At 48.6% G+C, this 20000-nt stretch overlaps 2 protein-coding genes across 3 annotated transcripts in view; one reads left to right on the top strand and one right to left on the bottom strand.

Annotated features, from left to right (window-relative positions):
• The window catches only part of LOC311310471 (zinc finger FYVE domain-containing protein 1), a gene marked incomplete at its 3' end in the record, with an annotated part of 15014 nt that extends 9314 nt beyond the window's left edge, over positions 1-5700 (bottom strand). Inside the window, exons 1-6 of the mRNA XM_084439983.1 lie at positions 5498-5700; positions 4714-4995; positions 4125-4347; positions 2106-2323; positions 1904-2010; positions 344-452 (exon numbers count right to left, since the gene is read on the bottom strand). Coding sequence (XP_084296109.1) covers positions 344-452; positions 1904-2010; positions 2106-2323; positions 4125-4347; positions 4714-4995; positions 5498-5614 — 1056 coding nt within the window. The 5' untranslated portion in view covers positions 5615-5700. The remainder of the gene's footprint in view (positions 1-343; positions 453-1903; positions 2011-2105; positions 2324-4124; positions 4348-4713; positions 4996-5497) is intronic.
• Positions 5701-7176: 1476 nt separating this feature from the next.
• dpf1 (double PHD fingers 1) overlaps positions 7177-20000 on the top strand; it is a gene marked incomplete at both ends in the record, with an annotated part of 30278 nt that continues 17454 nt past the window's right edge. Inside the window, 3 exons of one of the 2 annotated variants that reach the window (XM_084435775.1) lie at positions 7177-7373; positions 19652-19681; positions 19867-20000. The exon at positions 19867-20000 is cut by the window's right edge and continues 27 nt beyond it. In XM_084435775.1, the coding sequence (XP_084291901.1) occupies positions 7261-7373; positions 19652-19681; positions 19867-20000 (277 nt within the window). The remainder of the gene's footprint in view (positions 7374-19651; positions 19682-19866) is intronic. The other variant, XM_084435774.1, reaches the window with a different exon arrangement.

Genomic DNA, 20000 nt, shown 5'->3' with positions numbered 1-20000 from the left:
TATGCTGTCTGTTTCTATGTTCCAGTAGAGGTGTCACCTTGAGGACCGGTCTATGCTGTCTGTTTCTATGTTCCAGTAGAGGTATCACCTTGAGGACCGGTCTATGCTGTCTGTTTCTATGTTCCAGTAGAGGTATCACCTTGAGGACCGGTCTATGCTGTCTGTTTCTATGTTCCAGTAGAGGTGTCACCTTGAGGACCGGTCTATGCTGTCTGTTTCTATGTTCCAGTAGAGGTATCACCTTGAGGACCGGTCTATGCTGTCTGTTTCTATGTTCCAGTAGAGGTATCACCTTGAGGTCCTGTCTATATTGTCTGTTTCTATGTTCCAGTAGAGGTCTCACCTTGCAGATGAGCACCTTGTTGTTGTACTGGTGGACGTACTGGCACAGACCATCCGCCGTGTGGGGGATCCTGTCTCTCAGGTGGTTCATCCCATTCTTACAGCGCACGCTGAGGGGAGGAGACACACACGCACGCACGCACGCACACACACACGCACACACACACACACGCGCACACAAACACACACACACACACACACACACACACACACACACACACACACACACACAGATGCGCATGCACACACAAACAAAGCATAATTTGGCCAGTGGCCTAAAGCCATTCCTCTTCATCTTCCCGTATGTCTACATTAGTGTGTGTGTATGAGTGTGTATGAGTGTGTGTGTGTGTGTGTGTATGAGTGTGTGTGTGTGTGTGTGTGTATGAGTGTGTGTGTGCGTGCACATGTGTGCACCATCACTAACACATTAGGAAGAGGGACAGATGGAGTCTCTCTGCCTCCACCATCTATTTGTGACAGACAGACTCCAGCGTCAGCATCAGATATGAGATCATCACAGCCCTGCAGAGAGCTAAACAAACAAACAAACACAGAGGGTCTGTGTTTGTATTTGACGTGTGTGTGTGTGTGTGTGTGTGTATGTGTGTGTTTGTATTTGAGTGAGTTCGTTTTTTATTTTATTTTTTTATTTAACCTTTATTTACCCAGGCAAGCAATTAAGAACAAATTCTTCTATACAAAAGCAGCCTGAGGAAGAGGGGGAATGGGAGGCTGAAAATAAACATGTTATGTACACATCATTTACATCAGCAATAATAAAATACATTAATATACAAAAAATAATGATAGAATAATACGAGAGGTTAAGTATAAATAGCATCATAATGGGTGAGAGAGAGAGAGAGAAAGAGAAGAGAGAGCGAGAGAGAGAGAGAGAGAGAGAGAGAGAGAGAGAGAAAGGGAAGAGAGAGCGAGAGAGAGGGAGAGAGACAGAGAGAGAGAGAGAGAGAGAGAGAAAGGGGAGAGAGAGCGAGAGAGAGGGAGAGAGACAGGGAGAGAGAGAGAGAGAGCGAGAGAGAGGGAGAGAGAGACAGGGAGAGAGAGAGAGAGAGAGAGAGAGAGAGAGAGAGAGAGAGAAAGGGGAGAGAGAGCGAGAGAGAGATGGAGGGGAGAGAGAGCGAGAGAGAGAGAGGGAGACAGAGAGAGAGCAGGGGGGGGGGTAGGGCGGTGGGAACGAGGGGGGAGTAAGGGACTGAGGGAGGGGGGCATGGAAGATCAACAGGTGCAACAGTCGACTACGATCTGTTGTAGATTTTGTTTGAGAGCAGTGAGTGATGTGAGGACGGTGGGTTTGAGAGGGTTTTCTAACGTGTTCCAATCATGTGCTGCAGCAAAACGGCCAAAGACGGCGCGGGATTTGGGAATGGTGAGTCTGATGAAGTCACATTGTATTTGAGTGAGTTAGGTGTGAGTATGTTTGTGTGTGTGTATGTTTGTTTGTATTTGAGTGAATTAAGTGCGAGTGTGTGTGTGTGTGTGTGTGTGTGTGTGTATGTGTGTGTGTGTCTGTGTGTGTGTGCGTCAGTAGGTGTCATACTTGCAGCTCAGGCAGACTGAGGAGCAGGTGAAGTATTCGTCGGGGAAGAAGGAGTAGAGGGGGATCTTATCATCACAGATCTCCCCACAGAACCTCTCACTCAGGACCTGGATGGAGGGAGAACAGGAGGTTACAAGCACACACACACACCCTGACGCCGACCCCTAACACACACACACACACACACCCGTCTCGTACTGACCTGCAGGGCGCTGTACACTATGGCGGGCTGTCGTGGCGAGCGCGTGGTCGTGTTCCTGACCTGCTGCCTGACAGCCTGTAGTAGCCTGCTGTAGTCAGTAGGGGGCGTGACGGTCTGGGTGCCCACGTACTGGACGGAGCTGAAGGCCTCGGTGCTCAGCCCCAGGTCGTGGAAGCGCCTCTGGAGCAGCGTGTCAGCGTGCCCCGGGACACTACTCTCTGGGGGGGGGGGGAGACAGACACAACGCATAGAAATACTGCTTCAATAATGGTATCTGTGGTAAGTTCATCTTATTTTATTTATTTATTTTGTATTAATCAATTAAAGCGAAATGAGATAACTCTGCACTTTGGCGGCCCTCTGGTCGTGATAACCAGATTGCGATTCTTGCACTTTGCCTTCAGCACTAGATTATGCTCTTAGTCACTTGTTTTAGAGGTAAGATGCACTTGTGAGTTCTGGTAAGTAGTAGTACATTGGCTCTTCCTACGTTAAATGCAATTATTGTTAGTCGCTTTGGATAAAAGCGTCTGCTAAATGACTAATGTAATGATAAAATCAGTTCTACATTTTAAGAACCACACTTCCCACAGTCCCCCACTGATAACAAAGGCGCCTGACTGGATTGGAAGCTTGTAGCTACTTCAAAGGACTTTCTGGAAGGATGGCTTCAATGCAGGTAAATACCTTCTTTCTTTGTACAAGTCGCACCCGCTTGAGATTCAGCTATGGCTGCTTCGCAGATTTCGTTTCGCGGGGCAAAGTATTTTGTTGTCTTCCTGATATTGTGACACGCAAAACGCGTCACTTCCGTTTCCACCACAAGATTTCCCGCTAGTGTACTAGCCAGTACACTGAAATTCTAAAATAATTAATTCACAGGGTCTCATGTAGTCTCATGTCACGAAAATGATTTTTGGGGTCTTGCTAAGGCCAATTCATAAACTAATAGCAAGTAAAGGTGAATATTGAACTACAGTAGGACCCCACTCATCCGAACTTCAGAGATCCAAACCTCCCGGTCTACCGGACAGGCTTAAAAAAATTTTTTTTTTTTTTTTTTCTATGTGGTTACTGGTGGGATTTTCATTACAGTACTGTAGGCCTACTTGCATTTAAATCGGTCATAATAAACACGTACTGTATCCTACTGTAAATAAAAACATAAAACAGAACTGTATGTAGACCTACATGTTGCCTGTAGCCTACTGTCACGTTTCATTTCTTTGTTACTTTAATGTCGAGCGCAAAACGCAAACGAGTCTGCTGCGCGAGAGCTGCATTCCTTGGTAGCCAGAAAGCGCGTCAGCAACCTGAAGCAGAGGAGCATCGAGTCATTTTTCGTTCCCAGTTAATGGACTTCAGGAACACAGACGTGTTGTGGGCATGTAGATTATCCTACTAGGCCTACTGTATTTGTTAAATAATAGCCTACAGCCTAGGCCACGTTAGCCTACATCGGTTGTTTAGGCTGCAATATAACTTGTCTGTCATTTCATTTATTTATTTATTATAATTTGCTCTAATTGTTCTAATGTCTCATTTTGTTCTGCGAATACAGTAGCCTATCGATGCAGCATACGCCTCGTTTGAGAATAAAGTACTGTATCAAAGCATGCACTCAAGTGGAAATTCGTTTATTTTATTCTAGGCTACTGTAGGTCTATTAAAGGCTAGGCTATATGAGTTTAGTTGGCTATTTGATTGCAATTTTGATGCATTTTCACAAGTAATTAAGGGTATTTATCGGTGTATTATGAGTCTATATGAAACAAGTATACCACTTATTGAATTTGGTGCATTTTAACATAAGTTTCAGTCATCCGGACATTTCAGAGATACGAACGACCTGCGGTCCCGTTGGGTTCGGATAAGTGGGGTCCTACTGTATAAAAAAGTGATCTCATTGAGCTTTAAATAGATTGATCGCATCGTATACTGGTCCGTCAGATCCGTGCCAAGTTCATATTATATTTATATATCAATCAATAATCAATCAATTAAATCCATTGATTGTACCGTATCCCAGCAGCTGAGTGTGCGTGGTCTCCTGGAACACGATGACGGCGGGCCCCAGCGTGGAGAGGGGCACGTCCATGCCGCAGCGGCTGGAGAGGGCCCTCAGCTCGGGGGTGAAGTGACGCAGGTAGGCCCCCGAGGCGCTGCTCAGGAACTGGAACATGTCGTTGTGGAGACGCTCGGCCCGCGTGCGGTACACAGCCACGTCCGAGACCGCCAACACCTGGAGGGGGAGGAGGAGGGAGGGGGAGGGGGAGGGGGAGGAGGAGGAGGAGGGGAAAGAGGGGGAGAAGGAGGAGAGGGGGAGGAAGAAGAGGAGGGGGCAGAGGGGGAGGAGGAGGAGAGGGGGAGGAAGAAGAGGAGGGGGAGGAAGAGGAGGAGAAGGGGGGGTGATGGGATAAATGATGGGTGAGAGGGGAGGGTGGAAAGAGGGGATGAGTTGGAGGAGAAGAAGGGAGAGGAGTGGAGCGGAAAGGACGGGGTAGAGGAAAAATGACAACAAAAAAAAATCAGAGGCTTTTTCATGTCAGACACCTGTGTATCAGAAGCTCCAGTTCGGTATCCGATGAAAACGCTGGTCACTAGTCACCTTCAGCAGGAGCCTCATACGCTGGTTCTGATTGACCGCGGCCCCCAGGAGCCCCTCTGTGTCCAGCGCCACCAGGCCCAGGCCGGGGTCGTAGCTCGCCCACACGCCCACCGTGCACGAGCTGGGCGACTTGGAGGTGTAGAACACGTCCTCCCCGCCGAAAAGAATGTGATTGAGCGTGTGGGACTTGCCGTCGCCGGTGTTACCGAAGATGGAGAGGACCTTTACGCCCGGCACCTCGCCACAACCCAGACGCTCCAAGAACTCCGCCTCATCCTGGACCTGGAGAGAGAAGAGGGGGGCGGTTAGTGACCGCTATCCAAAAAGACACTCTAGCTCCTCCTGTTAACATCTAGCCTGCTGACTCATAGGGTGGGACTTTCCCATTTAAGAAAACAACCGGTCAATATATAAGCTGGCTAGCTACTAAGGTAGGTGCAATAGCTGCCAGCAGACAAGGGAGACCCTTACAGTTAGCTAGCTGTCGAAAAAGCCATATGGCCGAAAAGCCTTTTGACATCGAATTCCCCGTGGGCTTGAAACTTTAGATATAACGAAAGTAAATACGAGGCGTATTGAGGTGGCTACACATACCTCGCGTAGATAGCTAGCTAGCTATAAAGTGTCTGGCGAAACCAACCACTAGGTAGCTATCTATCCTCTCCTGGTTTGGCTGGCGAGGGCTACGACAACAGAATGGTCCGAACTGGACTTTTGTTTGGTTTTTCAACCCCCCACAAGACAAAGGCCGATAGGGACGCGTTAGTTTAGCTCAGATCGTTACCTGGAGGTTTTCCTGCTCGTCCACCAACAGGAAGCTCCGACCGCTGGCAGGCAGAGACTCGGTTTTCTTGTGACAAAGCGACACCCTGTCCATTTCTTTTACCAGTAGTTCGGACATTGTTGTCTATAAAGCCATCTCTTGGTCGCCAGCTAGCCGTAGAAACGTCGCAACCACAATCTGTCCCTTTATTACGAGTCCCATCTGCTGCTAAACAAGAGAGTCGTCACCAAAACAAGTATCCAACGTGCGTCCGTGTGGGAGGAGCCAGGGAGCACGTTCGCCAACGTGCGTCCGTGTGGGAGGAGCCAGGGAGCACGTCCGCCAACGTGCGTGCGTGAGATGCTCGGCGTGAGTTGGGAAACAGCGTCACCTTGTGGGCTTTCTGGAAACCTGTAGCCTTCAGGGGAGCGAAAAGATGAATTTGACTTCGAAGAACTGAAAAGAAGTTAGAAAGCACATCACGTTCTACGTACGGCTTACCATGTTTATACGTTTTATTTATTAATGCACTGCTTTTGGTGAACTTCTAACACAAATCTTAGTAGTAGGCCTCAAGTCCTCAATTAGGCTAGTGATGAAAATCCATTGGTGATCATTTAGAAGGCAAATTGAAAAATCACATGGGTTGTAATATTATCACCCAGTTATTGCATCTCCCATTCTAAACTAAGCCTACGTCAACATCTTACGAGTGTGTGTTTTATTGCAATAGTCCACCCCATAGAGATGACTGTTAATGTTCATTAAATATTTGTTAGCAGAGATCTATAAATATCACATGTCACAGACTGGCTTCGGCGTGGCGCCACCGCTTCTAAACTGACGTGGCGGGAGAAATTCCATCACTGCTCTACAGTTCTATTCTCCTGGCTGAACAGAGAAAGCAGCCAATGTCTGAAAGAATCAATTATCCTCTCCTCTAACACCCCCCCCCCCCCCTTAAATTATAAATGATTAAAACTCTTGAGCGCATGATCACCAGGCTATATTCTAGATTATCCATAGACCTATCTGTCAACATATCTCTTATTCCTCAGTCTATGAGTAGTTTTTATATGGAGTCTCCCTCGATCTCCCTACATTTTTAATCAATAGGCTATATGTGCATTATTAATCAATAATAATCAATTAATAATATTAATCAATATAAAATACCCATAGGCCTACTTCTGCTCCTTTGTGTTATTATCTTTCAAACGGTTATGAGACTGTGAAAATGGTCTGATGTAAAAACGAATCAATTGTGTGTGTGTGTGTGTGTGTGTGTGTGTACGTGTGCGCGCGCGTGTTGTGTGTGTGTGTGCGTACATGTGTGTGTACACGCGTGCGCGTGTGCATGTGTGCGCCCATATTATACGAATCACCTTAATTTCTACTCGGGTGTTCTGGGACAGCACAGGGTCCGTCTAATACTGTACATCGGCAATATTTCTGGAAGTTCCTCCAAGCACACAGCCTCGCCCTAACCACACATTTCTACATCTGCAAGGCATGTGAGGGAAACAATGCATCAGAAAGTGTGGCACCTAGAGACTGACAGCCCAGAAACCCAACCTTGACATTACTGTAGACGTTTTGGATTTACCCATACAGGTCCAAGGCGGGACCGTTATACATTTGGACCGCGCTACACACTGGTAGTTGTAGTACAGTAACAGTCCGCATGTTGAATATTGACATGTGTAAAAAACTACATTTCCCCAAACCTGTCACCGACGGTTCCAGCTCCTATTGGCTGGCGGCTCCAGCCGCAGCCCCAGAGAATGAATGGAATTGAAATTGCTGGTATATTACATGTACAATACCGGGATCTGCAGTGTTACATTGTATCATACTATATCAAAATGGCCACAGCGGTACAGAACCCTCTGAAATCGTAAGTAGATACATTTACCTTCAACATTTGGGGGAATTAATTTCTGCACGCTGTCAGTCCGTTCCGAGTTGATCAGTGAGCATTTTTATGCATCGTTTTAGAAGTGCACACATCCTTGTGCATATGGCAAGCTATGGACATCTGATTGGGGAAGGAGCAGCGGTACAAAGTTAGATTTGGGAACCGCTTTGTGTTCTGCCTGGCCGGATTATGTTCCAAAATGTAGACACAGTTGCTAGACGTGAATTAATTCCACAGAGGCGGCGATCGCATGTGAACGATATGGTGGAATGTTGAAGTACATTTTGGTGACCCGGTGTCCCTTGTCAATAGAGTGGATCACGGTCAGCCGCCACCGAGGATGCACGGATCCGGTCGCTCTATTCAAACGACTCACCGCAACCGAATATCTTTGCATTGACAGAGAATTTTAGCGAAGGTTGTGCTTGATACCTGTCCAATCGCGTTGGAAACGGTAAACAGGTAGCAAACAGAACCCGGCACTGCCAATGTCGGCCGATACCTGATATCTACCTTTTGACATCGCTTTTTAGGTTCCCTGGATCTCTGGGCAAATATCATGCTCGCTTTGGCATTTGTTTTAACAGCCGATAGCCCTTTCACCATAAGACTTGCGTACCTATAATAAAAAAAATGCTTAATAATTAAAAATATGTATTATAACCAATTGAAATGGTTAACTTTTGTGACAAGACTTGCAATTGATTGGACGATTGTCACCGGGCAGGAATCGTTGGACGGACCGGTGAACATTCCATCAAGTTTCCATTCGATTCCTTTGTGCAGATTAAACAGCAGGAACATTCAGCCTGCCTGCCTACCTCCCTGCACGGGCTCGCGTCCAAAAGGTGTCTGGCTGTGCGTCTGTCAGTTTCATGTGTTAAGACATTCTCCGGGAGGAATAGGCTACTAAAAGCAAGACTTTTTACGCATTAGGAGTCAACATGCATCTTTAATAGTGGAATAATTTGCAGACTCTTGGCAACAAAGAAAGTCGTGATCGAGTGGCCATACCTGAACGGGAGTGTGAAGCGGGCTAGACCGATGCAGTCGGTTCTGTCAGCGTATCTGATATCAGACAGGCGACATTTCGTGCAATTCATGAATACGAGTGCTATTTTCGTGCTATTCACGATCACAGCAGAAGCAGCAGTTCCTCTCAGGATGTCGCCAATGATCAGCCGCGGGTGTGATGGTATTTCATCCTCATTTTTTTCTAACCTGAATTGAGGGGTTACTTTGAAGTTGCCAACGGGTAGGGCCCTATTCGCTGAATTAAAACGACTCTGTGCTTCAATAAAAACGAAAATAATTAGAGTTACAGTGGCACAGACTATTGTGAAACATTGGGAAACATGTAGAGAAGGTGCGCACGCGGGAGCAGGACCCAGATGGTCAGTGGCATGACCTAGTGACGCCCATTTTCTCTTTTCAATATTGACTATTTTAATTCCCTAGTCCATTTATTCCGTCGCTTTAGGGACTATAATCTATTAGATTTGATGTTCTACTCCACTCTGGCAAAGGGATTCTCTTGCATCTTGAACGTTTGGCCAGGTCTCTCTTGAGAATGAGACCCTGTGTTTCAATGAGATACCCGTCTAAATAAAGGTTTAAAAACCCCATTCTGTAGGCCCTACATAAATAATAAACCTATACTGTTCGAAACCATTTCTATGACACGAAATAGCGCCATATAGGCTATGAATTGGCTTTCTCTGCACCCCCGCCTGTCTGCGCTAGAAGTGCAGCGCGACCGGCCAAGCTCCAATGCCAATTAACGGTTAACCGGTCGCACTTCGGCTCCTCAGTCACGCGAGAGGAGGGAGTAGCTACTCAGTCACGCGAGAAGAGGGAGTCGCTAGACGTCTCAGTCCCAGGGGCCGCGGCTCGGCGATGTCAAGGGGATTCATTTGACTTATTTACATGAAAAATAGGGACCCAATGCGGCCAGAGAGCGGGGAGAGGCTGTAACCATCATTGGACTGGGAACTGATTATTCCCGACGGGAATTCTCCTCAGTAACCTCAAAGGCTCATTGAGTTATAGCCTGCTAAGGTTTATGGCTTAGCTATAGCCTGGGCTGTACTAGTTTGAATAAGTCATCTATCAGGCACACGATTAATAGGCTACTGAAGTCGGATCAGTATTTGGGACTGCATCCGGGATCTGATTAGCAATCTGGGAACTGGCTGAGGTGTGTTGGCCCCCCATCAGGGTCTCAGCTCCCAGAGGCATGCAGGTCCAATCTACTGGACAACCTTTCACGCATGCAACGCACACACACACACGCACACACACACACACACACACACACACACACACACACACACACACACACACACACACACACACACCATTTCCCGGCAACCTCTCGGTTCATCTGGATTAGTCCTTTTTTAATCTCTCCTCACTACTTCTCTTCCATGTCCACGCGCGTACACACACACAGTACACACACACACACACACACACACAGTACACACACACACACACACACACACACACACACACACACACACACACACACAGTACACACACACACACACACACACACACACACACAGTACACACACGCACACGCACACACACACACACACAGTAAACACACACACACACGCACACACACAGTACACACACACACACACGCACACACACACACACACACACACACACACGCACACACACACACACACACACACACACACACACACACACACACACACACAAACAAACTCTTTCTTCCTCTCTCTCCCTCCCTCCCTCTCTCTGTCCTCCTTTCACCCTGATCTTGCTTTCCTCTATATCATACCCCTGACTCACGACGCAATCCCTCCTTCTCCATCCCCTCCATCCATCCCTCCATCCCTCCATCCCTCCATCCCTCCATCCCTCCATCCATCCCTCGGCTGTGCAGCCCTGCTTCCTCACTGACATACAGTATCTCTACCAGCCGTAAATCTCCTCTTTTCTCCTCTTTCTTCCTCCCTCTCTCCTCCCTCTCTCCCCCCAATCCCTCCATCCCTTCATTCTGTCTCTCTCTGGAGCAGGGTTGCGTACAGAGCATTGCAGAACAGTACAGTAGAATACAACACCGTATAAAGAGTGTAGTTTGGCATACTACTTTTTCTACCCTAGTACACTACTCTAGGCTGCTAGCTGACTGGCCTGGCGGTGATTCTGCGGTGCTCGACTGATCTGGAGGAAATGAATGCCATATGATAATTCAGTGCTCCCTCCCTCTCTCTCTCTCTCTCTCTCTCTCTCTCTCTCTCTCTCTCTCTCCCTCCCTCCCTCTCTCCCTCCTTTCACTCACTGTTCAAACAGGCCTGCACGATGACTGCCGAGCGCACTGGAGCCTGAGCATCCACCCAGCTAGTGTTCTCTCTCTCTCTCTCTTGTCCTCTTTCACTGTCTTTCTCTCTCTCTCCCTTCTTTTTTTTAACCCAACCTCTCTGTCTCTCTCAGCTTTCACTCACTCCTCCCCAAAATATGTTTGTATAATATCAAGCTTTAACCCACTGTGAGGTCATTTATTTCCGGGGTTATTGCTGTCACCCCCCCCCCCCCCCCCATTTTTTCAGATATTTTTCTCTTTGTCTTCATGAGAAGATGAGGGAGGGAGCGGACGAGAGAGAAAGAGAGACACAGATATGTATTTTTAGCTCAATGACCTATTTCTCCAGAGCTACGGTACCTAACTGTCAGTCATCTCCCGATCCAGAGGGATCCTATTGGATCTTCAGCCAGACAGCTGGGGTTTGTAGTTCAGATCAGGATATGAGTTGTAGTTCAAATGAGAATGAGGAGAACTTCCATTGGAGGACTGGGCAGGGAAAAGGAGTGTGTAGCAGGATCATGGGGGAATACCTCTTTGGTCCAGGGGATTTTTGGGTGTGTAAGGTTGGCGGCGGTTTGATCCCACCTGTAGCAAGTGGTCGTCTTATGTCACAGAGGTGGTTCGAGGGCCCAATGCGACTGACACTTGAAGGAGAGCACTCCAGATGGGCTAAGGCCTAGACTTCAGCTCAATGGGTTAATGATGTCTTGTTGGAGACCTGTGCTGGTTCTCCGCTTGTCTTTTCTTCATTGGATGCAAGTTGATTTAGTACAGAAGATCTAGATGGGCCTTGGCACACCACTTCCTGTCTCTCTGACTCTTACAACTGCCACTTCCTATGTTGTAGAGTTGGCTCCTAACTCGAAAAACAGGTGTTTCCTAGAACCCTAAACCCAGAGGGTTCTCCCACAGGAGCAACAGAACCCTCTTGGAACCCTTTCTTTCTAAGAGTGCAACCAAGCCTGTTTCTAATAATCAACTAACACACACAGCACAGTGGCAGGTCTGTGGGTTGTTGTCTGTACATGTGAGAGATACAGTACAGGAGCTGCCTGTTTAATGGAGTGAGATTGGTGCAGTGTTTACAGCTGGATAACTCACCTGCTGACTGACTGACTGACTGACTGACTGGCTGGCTGGCTAGCTGGCTGGCTGGCTGAGACTGACTGACTGACTGACTGACTGACTGACTGACTGACTGGCTGGCTGGCTGGTTGGCTGGCTGGCTGGCTGGCTGGCTAGCTGGCTGGCTGGCTGGCTGGCTGGCTGGCTGGCTGGCTGACTGACTGACTGACTGACTGAGACTGACTGGCTGGCTGGCTGGCTGGCTGGCTGGCTGACTGGTTTGCTAGCTAGCTGGCTGGTTGGCTGACTGACTGACTGGCTGGCTAGCTAGCTGGCTGGTTGGCTGGCTGACTGACTGACTGACTGACTGACTGACTGACTGACTGACTGACTGACTTGCTGGCTAGCTGGCTGGTTGGCTGGCTGACTGACTGAGACTGACTGTCTGACTGCAACAGGACTGCAGTCATAAATATGCCTTCGCAGCATTGCTTGGTAGTGGTATTGCTGCTGTATTGCATTGTTTTGTAGCCATGCTCAGAAGGGTTCTGGGTTGGGACCGAGTTGGGCTTGGTTTAGGCCTGGATAGGCCCGGTTTGTGAGGAAGATCTCCGGCCTTCGAGGTGATGATACCATCCTGACATGTAGGGTAAATGCTGTGATTGGTGGATGCAGAGAGCAGGCCAGAGGAGAGAACGGTCCTATAAATCCCCTGTGAAGAGACGGCCTGTGACAAATTACTCTTTCTTTCCCTCTCTGTGTCCCTCTTTCAACTTTTCTCTTCCTCTCCTTCTCTCTCCATCTTCCTCTCCTTCTCCCTACTCTTCCTCTCTTTCCCCATCCCCCTGTCATCTCCACCTGTCAAAGCTCTCCACACCATCTCTGAAAACCTTCCTTCCATTGCGTCCCAGGATCCTAACTTCCCCAGTGTTCTGCTCTCGACTCGCTGGTCTTAGAGTATCAGTGTTCTGCTCTCGTCTCGCTGGTCTTAGAGTACCAGTGTTCTGCTCTCGACTCGTTGGTCTTAGAGTATCAGTGTTCTGCTCTCGTCTCGCTGGTCTTAGAGTACCAGTGTTCTGCTCTCGTCTCGCTGGTCTTAGAGTACCAGTGTTCTGCTCTCGTCTCACTGGTCTTAGAGTACCAGTGTTCTGCTCTCGTCTCGCTGGTCTTACAGTACCAGAGTTATGCTCTCGTCTCGTTGGTCTTACAGTATCAGAGTTCTGCTCTCGTCTCGCTGGTCTTACAGTACCAGAGTTCTGCTCTCGTCTCGCTGGTCTTACAGTATCAGAGTTCTGCTCTCGTCTCGCTGGTCTTACAGTACCAGAGTTCTGCTCTCGTCTCGCTGGTCTTACAGTACCAGAGCTCTGCTCTCGTCTCGCTGGTCTTACAGTACCAGTGCAGACTGGCTGTTTTTCCGGTGTGTTCAGATCAGATCTGGAGATGGTTTTAAACTGGAGGATGGAGTCACACACCCAATGAGAGTTTCTTCCTGCAGTACTTTAGTAAGGTTGCCGAGTGTGGATACACACACACACACACACTCAGTGTACTGTATGTGTAGAGAGAGGATCCAGTGCAGAGGTAATAAATCTCACCTGAAGGACCTGTGTTCAGCAGCACGCTGCCTCACCCTGATGAACTGCCCTAAATGCACAGCAAGGAAACACACACACACACACACACACACAGATAAATACACACACACACAGATAAATACACACACACACACACACACACACACACACACACACACACACACTGATTAATATACACACACACACACACACACACACACACACACACACAGATAAATACACACACACACACACACACACTGATTAATACACACACACACACACACACACACAATGATTTATACACACGCACACACACACACACACTGATTAATACACACACACACACACACACACACACACACAGATAAATACACACACACACACACACACTGATTAATACACACACACACACACTGATTAATACACACACACACACACACACTGATTAATACACACACACACACAGATAAATACACACACACATAAACACACACACAGATAAATACACACAAACACACACACACACACACAGATGAATACACGCGCACACACACACACAAAGATAAATACACACACATACAAATACACACACACACACACACACACAAATACACACACACACAGACACAGACAAACAGAGAAACTCACAGACAGATTAATATAAACACACCTATGATTGCAGGCACTCAGACACACACACACACACACACACAGTGCAGTAGCTCTATTGTGTGTCTATCCGTTGTTGCTGATGTCACTGTAACATCAGTTCCACCGTCGTCAAGGTGACAGCGGCCTGATGTTCTCCAGCTGCTACTGTAGACTGGCAGCTACCTCCTCTCTCTCACACACACACACACACACACACACACACACACACACACACACACACACACACACACACACCCACATACACACTCATATGTCTCATGCAAGCATGCATACGTGTACTGAATGCTATTGATCATGTTCTGTAAGTATGTTCTTTAATGAGCTTGGGAGGGAACCCAGCCAATGATAAAATATATATGATGACTGAACCACATCCTGCTGCAGACTTACAGTGTAGGAGATACCGTATAGGGTCTGTAGAACATGTACGAGTGTGAGGCCCTCTCTCCTCTCCTCTCCTCTCCTCTCCTCTCCTCTCCTCTCCTCTCCTCTCCTCTCCTCTCCTCTCCTCTCCTCTCCTCTCCTCTCCTCTCCTCTCCTCTCCTCTCCTCTCCTCTCCTCTCCTCTCCTCTCCTCCCTCTCTCCTCTCTCCTCTCTCCTCTCTCCTCTCTCCTCTCTCCTCCCTCCTCTCTCCTCTCCTCCCCTCTCCTCTCCTCTCTCCTCCCCTCCAGTTATCTTCAGAGAACAGAGGAATAGCAGTCACATCTGTAGAGGAGAGAGAAGAAAGCCAGATAAATCATTTCTCTGGGTACAGAGAGAGAGAGAGGGGGAGAGGGGGAGTACTGAGAGAGAGAGGAGGGAGGGGGGGAGGGGGAAGGAGCGATGAAGGAAGGAAGGGAGGGATGGGGGGGTTGGGGGTTGTGGGGGGAGACTGGGTGAGGGGGATATTGTATAGTGTAATCTATTCTGCAGTGCAAGTTGGGGGAGGGGTGGAGGAGATCTAGTGATTGGCTCTCTGAGTCTGCCAGCTTACAAAGCTGACCAGCCCAGCCCAGACTAGACCAGACCAGACCAGACCAGACCAGACTAGACCAGACCAGACCAGACCAGACCAGACCAGACCAGACCAGACCAGACTAGACCAGACCAGACCAGACCAGACTAGACCAGACCAGACCAGACCAGACCAGACCAGACTAGACCAGACCAGACCAGACCAGGCCAGGCCAGACCAGACCAGCCCAGACCAGACCAGACCAGACCAGACCAGACTAGACCAGACCAGACCAGACCAGACTAGACCAGACCAGACCAGACCAGACTAGACCAGACCAGACCAGACCAGACCAGACTAGACCAGACCAGACCAGACCAGACCAGGCCAGGCCAGACCAGACCAGACCAGCCCAGACCAGACCAGACCAGACCAGACCAGACCAGACCAGACCAGACCAGACTAGACCAGACCAGACCAGACCAGACCAGACTAGACCAGACCAGACCAGACTAGACCAGACCAGACCAGACCAGACCAGACCAGACCAGACCAGACCAGACCAGACTAGACTAGACCAGACCAGACCAGACTAGACCAGACCAGACCAGACCAGACTAGACCAGACCAGACCAGACCAGACCAGACCAGACCAGGCAAGACCAGACCAGACCAGACTAGACCAGACCAGACCAGACCAGACCAGCCCAGACCAGACCAGACTAGACTAGACTAGACCAGCCCAGACCAGACCAGACCAGACCAGACCAGACCAGACCAGACCAGACCAGACCAGACTAGACTAGACCAGACCAGACCAGACCAGACCAGACCAGACCAGACCAGACCAGACCAGACTAGACCAGCCCAGCCCAGACCAGACCAGACTAGACTAGACCAGACTAGACCAGACTAGACCAGACTAGACTAGACCAGACCAGACCAGACCAGACCAGACTAGACCAGACTAGACCAGACCAGACCAGACCAGACTAGACTAGACCAGACCAGACCAGACTAGACCAGACCAGACCAGACCAGACCAGACCAAACCAAACCAAACCAAACCAAACCAGACCCAGACCCAGACCAGACCCAGACCAGACCAGACCAGACCAGACCAAACCCAGACCAGACCAGACCAGACCAGACCAGACCAGACCAGACCAGACTAGACCAGACCAGACCAGACCAGACCAGACCAATCCCAGACCAGAACAAACTAAACCAGACCAGACCAGGCTAGACTAGGCTAGGCTAGAATAGATCCAAGTCCAGGTCCAGGTCCAGGTCCAGGTCCAGGTCCAGGTCCAGGTCCAGGTCCAGGTCCAGGTCCAGACCCTAGATCTGTCTGCCTGAAACTACTACACAGCAGAGCCAGTTTGTAGACCTGCTAGACCTGGACCTGCTAGTCAGCTGACTCAGCATTAGGTAACATGATCAAATCCTTAAAACTACTGTATGTATACTTGGTTTGATGTTAGACATTGTTTAACATTCAATAACATACATTCAACAATCAAGCTAAAGGTTCTCATCTAAACCTGTGAAATGTGTCTTCAAGGTGTTTGGGGATGCGATCATACTGTTACCATGTCTACCATGGGCCCAGGATAGAGCAGACCCAACTGTTATCAGCACAGACCTATGGACAGGCCAGCTGGCTAGTGCACACACACACACACACACACACACACACACACACACACACACACACACACACACACACAAGGTGTTCAACGTGCTGTGGCCCACACACAGGTCTGCACACCTGTCCACACACATGTTCTCCTCCTTGTCCATCTGCCTAGCCACACACACACACACACACACGCACATGCGCACACAAACATATACACACACAAGCCCACCCATACACATTCCCAGCCTGGCATGTAGGCCTCACATCACCCTGAACACCTTGTTAATGCACTCACTACATCCATTTCAGTAAATTAGTAGTAGATTTTATATTTTTTAAGGCATTACTGCTTTATTATGATAGGACAGTGTAGGTGACAGACAGGAAAGGTGAGAGAGAGAGAGAGAGAGAGAGAGAGGAAGACATGCAGCAAAGGACGTGGGCCGGATTCAAACCCACGCCTCTGCAGAAAGGACTAGCCTTTACCTGGTTAGCGCCCCAGCCCATTGAGCTACCCGGGCGCCCGTGGATATCATTAGTAGTAGAAGATGTAATTAGTAGTAGATATAATTGTAGTGTGTAGTCACATAGTTATCCTTCTTTCTCTAGTTTACAAACCAAAATGGTTGCCTAATTCACATGAACTCTCCATCATCCTGATAGTCTGGCCTCTTTCAATGCCTCTGTCTCTCCTCTAGAGGGAGCCCTCTGTTTCCCTATCGCTCAGCCCTCTGCTAATTGCAGCTAATTGGAGAGCATCCAGGAGTGTTCTGAGTCCTGGGCAGTGTAGTTTGTTAAGTGAGGATGTGGCATTGTGCGGGGCTGGGGATGCCTGGTCTAGACTACACTTCCTGGCTCTTGAACCCCACCCCCCACCCCCCACCCCCCTGTGTCTGTGACAGTGGGTTATGGGAGGGGTTGATGTGGGGGCTTGTGCTACCTTGGAAGGTTATGTGCATGTATGTATGTATGTATGTATGTATGTATGTATGTATGTATGTATGTATGTATGTATGTGTGTATGTATGTATGTATGTATGTATGTATGTGTGTATGTATGTGTGTATGTGTGTATGTATGTATGTATGTATGTATGTATGTATGTAGTATATTTAATTCAAAAAGTGAAATAATAACATAATATAGATTCATTACACATGTAGTGAAATATTTCAAGGCTTATTGCCTCCATGTTGCTCCACGTTGATGCAGTAATTTGTGCAAAAGGAGCCCCGACCAAGTATTGAGTTTATAAATTAATATACTGAACATACTGTACAATCATAAAGATTAAAACAAAAAAGGCTTGAAATATTTCACTGTGTGTAATGGATCTAGAATATATGGAAGTTTCACTCTTTGAATTAAATTACAGAAAATAATGGACTTTTTCACAATATTCTAATTTTCTGAGACAATATGGCTGTATGAGAGAGAGTGATTGTGTGTGTGTGTGTGTGTGTGTGTGTATTGGAGGGTGTTCTCCCAGCTATATGCTCCTGTATCTCCCTGTGTTAGTGGTGTGTTGGTGTGTGTGTGTGTGTGTTTGTACGCATGTACATGTATGTGTGTTTACACTTCTGTCCGTCTCCATCTACAGTATAACCTACAGTAGTATCTATGCCTGTACATGAGTGTGTCTGATTGTGGTCTCTCCCTCTCGACAGCCGTGGGGATACTACTATACTACTGCCTGGTCTCTCCTGGCCTGCTTCTCTCTCTCTCTCTCTCTCTCTCTCTCTCTCTCTCTCTCTCTGTCTCTAACAAAACAGCTGAAACCAAGCCAAGCTGTACCAGGCCAGGCCAAGCCAAGCTGTAATAAGCCACACAGCAAGGTTATGCCAGGCCAAGTCAGCCCTGCCCCCCCCCCCTTCTCTCTCTCTCTCTCTCTCTCTCTCTCTCTCACTCTCTTTGTCTGTCTGTCTGTCTGTCTGTCTGTCGGTCTCAGCCTCTATCTCTGCTCATCTCACCCCTTCCATTGTCTCTCTCCCTCTCTCTTTCTCTCCCACTATCCATCTCTCCCTCCTCCCCTCCTCTCTATATCTATCTCTCTCTCTCTCTCTCTCTCTTTCCACTTGTGCCATCCTACTCTTCTTCGCAGGCCAGGCGGCCGGCCGTCATCCACCACCCCCAAATACTCCTTTCTCTCCAGCACTCTCAAGGCCGCCAGCCTCCCGTAATGAGATTACAGGCAGAAGCACCAAATTGAAAGCGGCCATTTTCTACAGCTGTCAACTTATTATTGAGAGGCCGACTTATACCAATACCACCAATAGCTGCAGAGGAGAGGGGGAGAGAGAGAGAGGGAGAGAGAGAGAGAGAGAGAGAGAGAGGGGGGGGGGCTGGAGGGTGGGTCTTGCTGGATTTGGTTGGCCGGTGGTGCATGGTGGGGGGGGGGGGGGGGTGGGGGGGGTTCTCAAGGGCTGGCTGCTTTGCATTTTGAATGTTTTTTTTCCTCCTCCTCTTCCTCCTCCTCCTCCTCCTCTCCCCCCATTCTCTCCTCCATCAGAGCTGGCGCTGCTTTTTAAGGCCGAGCTTATTTCCACATCACACACTCAATATTTTAAAAGCTGTGTATGGGTTTGTGAGTGTGTACGTGTGTGTGTGTGGGGGGGGGGGGGGGGGTGCGGGTGTGCGTTAACGTGTTTGGCGCGTATGGGTATTTGTTTCTGTGAGTTAGCACGGTGTGTGTGTGTGTGTGTGTGTTACCCCTTCACTGTGTTCTCTGCCTGACAGCACAATGAACTGTAGTACTATCTCACTGTAACTGTACAGTAATGTAAGCTGTGTGTGTGTGTGTGTATGATGCTGTGTTGTTTGACTTGTTTACAGTAAGTGTGCATTGTGCTGACCTTGGAGTTCTGTCTGTAGCTGAAATCAATCTGTGAAGAAGAAGAAGAAGAATAAGAAATAGAAGATTCTCATTACTGTATATCCCTTTCTCCTTCTCTCTCATTATCTGTCTGTCTGTCTCTGTCTCTCTCTCTCTCTCTCTCTCTCTCTCTCTCTCATTCCCTGTCTCTACAGGCAATCTGGAGGAGCAGTCATCAAGAACAGGTAAATGTCAGACTGTACCTTGAAGCATCTTTAAGCAGATGAGTGGCAGGATGTGCTGTTTATTCATGCTATTGCCCCTGCTGCTCCCTTGCTGCCCCTTCTGCCTCCCTGTTGCCCCCCCCCCCCCCCACCCGTACTCCTCCCTGCTCCTCCTACCCCCCCCTCACACACACACACACACACAGTCTGGGAGAGGAGTTCTACAGGGAGGCCATAGAACACTGTCGCAGCTACAACGCCAGGCTGTGTGCGGAGCGCTCCATGCGTCTGCCCTTCCTGGACTCCCAGACCGGCGTGGCTCAGAGCAACTGTTACATCT

This window comes from Borostomias antarcticus, assembly GCF_949987555.1.
Source record: "Borostomias antarcticus genome assembly, chromosome: 1".
Taxonomy (NCBI): domain Eukaryota; kingdom Metazoa; phylum Chordata; class Actinopteri; order Stomiiformes; family Stomiidae; genus Borostomias; species Borostomias antarcticus.
The sequence above is the reverse complement of the archived record's forward strand: the minus strand, read 5'-3'. Positions and strand labels throughout refer to the sequence as shown.